Genomic DNA, 5,249 nt, shown 5'->3' with positions numbered 1-5,249 from the left:
CCAAATCCCCTGTCGAAAGTACAATGAAGTTCAAAACTACAGTTTCTTTCTGTTCCCCCGCCCCTTCGCCCTGTGTTAGTTTTTGTCGTCTTTTTTCTCGTCTTCGGTGGGATATGAGTGCCAAGTGAGTCTCTCTTCGTAGAAAGAGATGACCACCTGCGGACACTTCACGTTGGCCTCCTTCGCGGGAACCAAGTCGGCTTCGTCAGAGTTTTTCCTGTACGAACAGAAAACACAAATTCAGCCGATCGGCATGAGCAGACGAATGTTTAATGATGCGATTTGATTCCCCAACAACCGAGTCAGTTATTCAGTCACTGATGTTCCTGTTTTAACAGCTGCCCAGCAGTTACTGTGCATACTAACCATTTCATGAGGAACATGAGTTCTCCTGTGGAGTCAGTGGCACCAATAATCCTTTCTGGATCCAGCCCTCGAGCAAAGCCCCTTAGCTTCTCTGTCTGAGGATCAAATGACAAAATACAACTTCAATCACGCCCAAAACCACATTTCTGCATAAATACTACCTGCCTACGATAAGTCAGGCTTCTTATTTGCATTCAAAGGTCCAGTGTTTAACATTTAGGAGGCAGAAAAGGATAGTGATGTTTTCATTAATGTATAATAACCTGAATACAGGAAACATTGTTTTTGTTGCTTCAGAATGAGCTGTTTATGTCTACAGACGCGCGGGTCAGCTTCCATGGAGTCCACCACGTTCAACCGCCATGTTTCTACAGCAGCACAGAGCGGACAAACCAAACACTGGCTCTAGATTGGATTTTTGGCAACGTTTCAAGGCCACCGTAGTTTGTCCTTCATGCTTAGAAGGTGTGGGGAAGCACCTGAATCTGCGAACTACACCGCTAGATGCCACTAAATCCTAAACACACTGGACCTTTAAATTAAACCGAGACAAACAGAATGCCGCAAAAACATTTTGGGGAAACTGCTGTGAAAGCACAAACCGTTTGTTTGAAGATATGTAAGTGTGTAGCTTTAGGAATCTGATCCAAAACCTCATCAGCAAAAAAAAAGAATGCAGCTAAACAATCCTCTTTGTATTTGCTGCAGCTGAACCCAAATGTCCTCCAATGTTTGTCTGTTACCTACGAATACTGAAAAATGCTTGTTATAATTTCCCATGGTGATGTCTTCCAATGTCCAAACCCAAAGATAATCAGTTTACTATCATGAAGGACAAAGAAAAGCATCAAATCCTCACATTTGAGAAGCTGGTAGCAGCAGATGTTTGGCAAGGACTAAAATGATTAATTAATTATCAAAATCATTGCAGATTCATGTAATTAAAAATTTGTAGCACCACATATGTACTGCAATGAACTGTGGGTAATTCCTGTGAAGTCTGCATCCCAAGTGGACTCTGGAGGTCTACAGAAAGTCCACAAGCCCCTTTGTGGACTTGATGAACTGTGGATTTGGGCAGCCTGAGGCACTCGCAGACTTTCCGGGAACGAGTCTGCGAGTGCGGTGAAGTCTGGACATTTGGGATTCAGCTTGACAGTTGTTATTGTATTGTGGGTGTGTGACCGCACAGAGGGCACCCCCAGAGGAAGGGGGAGCCAGTAGTTAGTCGCATGATCCCAGAGTGAGGCACTGTTCAAGTGGACACCTCATTCATCATTCAGAAACCGTGCTGGTTGAGCAGCTGTGATCAGAAGACTGTGATGTGGTTTTAAATGACGAAGTTGCTCAGCTTGATGAGGTTTAATGCCTGAACTACAATAAACACCTGCAGCTCTTCCTGGTTTTGGGTTCACCAAACTTTTCTTGGCAATATTTAAACGGCTCTGCCCGCAAAAACAATGTCAATCTCATGCTGCGTAGAAGAGTTTTATCTCATCTGCCTCTTTCTTTTGTTCTTCCACAATCAAAACACAACACCAGAAAGAAAAAAAATAAACAAAACTTAACAGAGCCAGTTGCAACTTTTTATTAGACACATTATTACACATCACACATATTACACATAGTATTACTGATTGCACTATTTAATCTGATTGGATTCGACTACTTTGTGTCCTCATGCAGGTAAACACATACATGCACGTTGGTGGTCCGCTGTACTTTTTGTTGTGCGTTAAATTTTCAATTGCAAATTTGAACAGAAGGAAAGACACAGAAAAATAAGTCGTTCCTTGAGGTTTGGCGCGGTGGGTCAGAACTATAAGTACAACAGGGCATCTGGTAGTTACACATACTGAGCCCAGCAGTCGGTTTAAATGCTGTTACAGAACAGAAGTTATACAACTCATTTTTTAGTATGCCAAGATGAAAGTTGATTGTTTTTAACCAGTGGATCATTATTACTATGATATTAATGTATTTGCTGGTGCTGCCGTCCGCACAGACGAACCCACTTCGACCCTCAATGAAAAGATGACCATTAACGGGCAACGACAAAGAATTGGGACTTACATCGTCTTTTTTCTTCTTCGTTTTACTTTCATCTCCTTCTGCCTCTCCGGCTGCCTTCCTCTTTCCATCGTGTGCTGATTTCTGGGACTGCAGAAACTCTGCAATCAAATCTGGACAGTCCAGGTTGTCTTCTGGCTCCCACGTGTTATCTTCCCTGCAAACACAAGAGCATAAAAATACAGTATTTATGTATTTAATTAATGATGTAGTCACCTGTCAAATGCTGTGTATTGTTCTTTTCTTGGTTGTAATTTGAATGTATTCTCTGATTTGGAGGATAATGACAAGAAAAGATGTTTTAAAGACCCCCATAAATAAGCTAATGACAACAAAACACTCACTCAGAGAAGCCTTTCCACTTGAGGAGATACTCTACTCTCCCTTTGACCACCCGCCGATTCAGGACCTTTTCCACCACGTATTCCTCCTCCTCCTCCTCTTCCTCCGGCACGTCATCTGGCTTCTTCTCCTTCTTCTCAGGTGAAGTCATTTTGCTCTCCGCTGAAAACAGGAGCATTGAGCAGACAGTTACCGATCCTGAAGACGCCCACCCTTTTTTTAACGGCTCTTTATTGGCTGCAGATGTTTAAGACATTTCAGTGTTTAAGATGTTCACATTTGTTTGGGACACTTTTCTGCTGAGTGCAGTTTCAAGTGGGTTACAAACATTTACAGACATTATTCATTCCTTGAGTCTTGACTCACACCTCACCGCAGGACAAGGACAAGAGATACAGAGAAATGTATGTTAGAAAATAATGATATATGAAACCTTCTGTAACAGTGGGACCATCGTTAGGGGGTTCTGTAGTCAGGCTCATACTCATCAGGTAGACCTGGGGACCAGCAGGTTCCTGGTCAACATCAAGATTGTTGCATGATGGAAGCAAGCCGGGATCAATGTGGTAGAGAGGAGAAAACAGCATTGGAGAATGGGATTTAATGAAAAGATACATGGGTAACAGTGTGAAGCGATGTAGATCAGCCGTAACCGATGTGTTTCACGTTTAAAATCCAATCTGCATTGCCTAAAGTTACCCATGTATGTGTAAACTCATCTGATCCCTTACAGAGGGGTTGGTGTTACAAGTGTGTTGTAGTTGGCGCACAAAAATTACAGAGGGTTGCCACCTCAATACTTATCACTTTACTCATTGATAACACGGCGGTGGCGTTCGTGGACGTGCCAGTAGGTCATTGGCTCTGGACCCTCACTAGTGCCTATATCTCAGCTTTTAACACAAGATAAGACTTTATTGATCCCACGCTGGGTGTATTCCCTCCCTACAGTGAATAGTGTGTATTCAGCTCCAGATACAACACAACAGATAAGAAAATACACATTAAATTAAAACAGAATAGAAAAGATAAAATAAAAAAATGCAAGAATAGAATAAGAGTTATATGAACACTGTGTATATATGTATATATGCACTTGCCAGACACAAGAAAACATTAAAATTAAAGTTGTCTAAACAGGAAAAATCTGCTCAAAATGCATTAAAATCGCTTGTTTTACACAAACTTACAGCAGCTACTGAAAATATCCCTAAAATAAATCCCTGTCAGTCAATAAACGATAGAATAAAGGGGAATAAAAGCACCGTGGACCGCCGTTGTTACCTGCCAACTACAGTGCAACACCTGGCGGCTGCAGCACGCAGCATTAACACAAAACAAACACCCTCTTTAAACACACCAGCATTCATGTGGCGTTCAAATACACCCGTAAACCTTAAACCCAGGTGTCATTTCTGGTGGTCGCTAACGTTAGAAAGAGAAAGGGGGAGAAAACACGTCGCGACAAAGCCCCCCCACCACCCCCCCAAATAAAAAGGTACCTCAGCTTGCAGCTAAGGCTAGTCGCTGTCTCCATATTGCATTTCGTTTGGCAGCTATTTACCAGAATCTGTGCTCGTCGTATCGATTATCTATTGCCACACGGTGATATGTGTGTAGTTATTCTGCACATTTATCGAGCTACCGAGCCACCTAAAGACGTTCAGAGCCGTGCACGACACATTTAAAACGTTTACCCCGAAACAACACGTTTGGAGGGAGGAGAGGAGAGAAGACGAGAAAAAATGTGGAGGAAAAAAATAAATAAAAAAACTCACCGGTGATTTTACAATTTATTATTATTATTATTTGTTTTTAAAGTTCCACCCGGATCGAAATAAAACAACAAATTCACAGTGATAAATTAAGTATTTTTTTTGTTGTCAAAATGCAGAAACCGCTAGCTTCACCACAGTGCAATGAGCCCGTTTCCGCCCCTCCGTCTGGTATGTGAGGAGAGAGAGAGAGAGGAAACCGTGAGCGGATTTCGCAGATCTCTACAGCACATGGATTTACTCACCGCCGTAAGCGGACACGGTCGCGCTGCGTGGCGTCTGACGTGTAGATCTGCGCATGCGGAGTGCACGCAAACGGTGGACTGGATCGATGGAGCGGCGCCTCCGAAGCGTGATGAGATAAACGCTTTACAAATGTGATCGATAAACCGTGTTTTTGTTCATATTATCGGGGAGTTATAGTGTTTTACACATTGTTATATTAAAATACTTTTAATTAATATTTAATATAACCCTTAAAAGCCTGAGATCCCTTAGTTTGTCCATTAATTTGAATAGGAGAAAAGTGAAACCCTTTAAAAAAACACCTTAATTTCAAAACTACACAGACTTAGCCTTCACTTTATTGATCCCTTTGGGATGACTCCCTCAAGGAAATTGAATTTAATGTGTTATTTAATACTATATATTTAGTATTAATACTAAATATAGAGAGTAAACAATAAACTCTTAGCT

General features: G+C 41.8%; 1 protein-coding gene across 1 annotated transcript; it reads right to left on the bottom strand.

The window, feature by feature from the left end:
• Positions 1 to 6: 6 nt before the first annotated feature.
• Positions 7 to 4,732, bottom strand: cbx1b (chromobox homolog 1b (HP1 beta homolog Drosophila)). Its single transcript, XM_035672350.1, has 6 exons — positions 4,557 to 4,732; positions 3,212 to 3,293; positions 2,781 to 2,940; positions 2,440 to 2,593; positions 367 to 461; positions 7 to 217 (listed from the first exon to the last, which is right to left on the bottom strand). The coding sequence occupies exons 2-6, from the start codon at positions 3,264 to 3,266 to the stop codon at positions 76 to 78; spliced, it is 606 nt and encodes a 201-aa protein (XP_035528243.1). The 5' UTR covers positions 3,267 to 3,293; positions 4,557 to 4,732; the 3' UTR covers positions 7 to 75.
• Between the last annotated feature and the right edge of the window lie 517 nt (positions 4,733 to 5,249).

Source organism: Morone saxatilis, unplaced genomic scaffold, assembly GCF_004916995.1.
Source record: "Morone saxatilis isolate NCDOM2014 unplaced genomic scaffold, NCSU_SB_2.0 Contig1, whole genome shotgun sequence".
Lineage (NCBI taxonomy): Eukaryota > Metazoa > Chordata > Actinopteri > Moronidae > Morone > Morone saxatilis.
The sequence above is the reverse complement of the archived record's forward strand: the minus strand, read 5'-3'. Positions and strand labels throughout refer to the sequence as shown.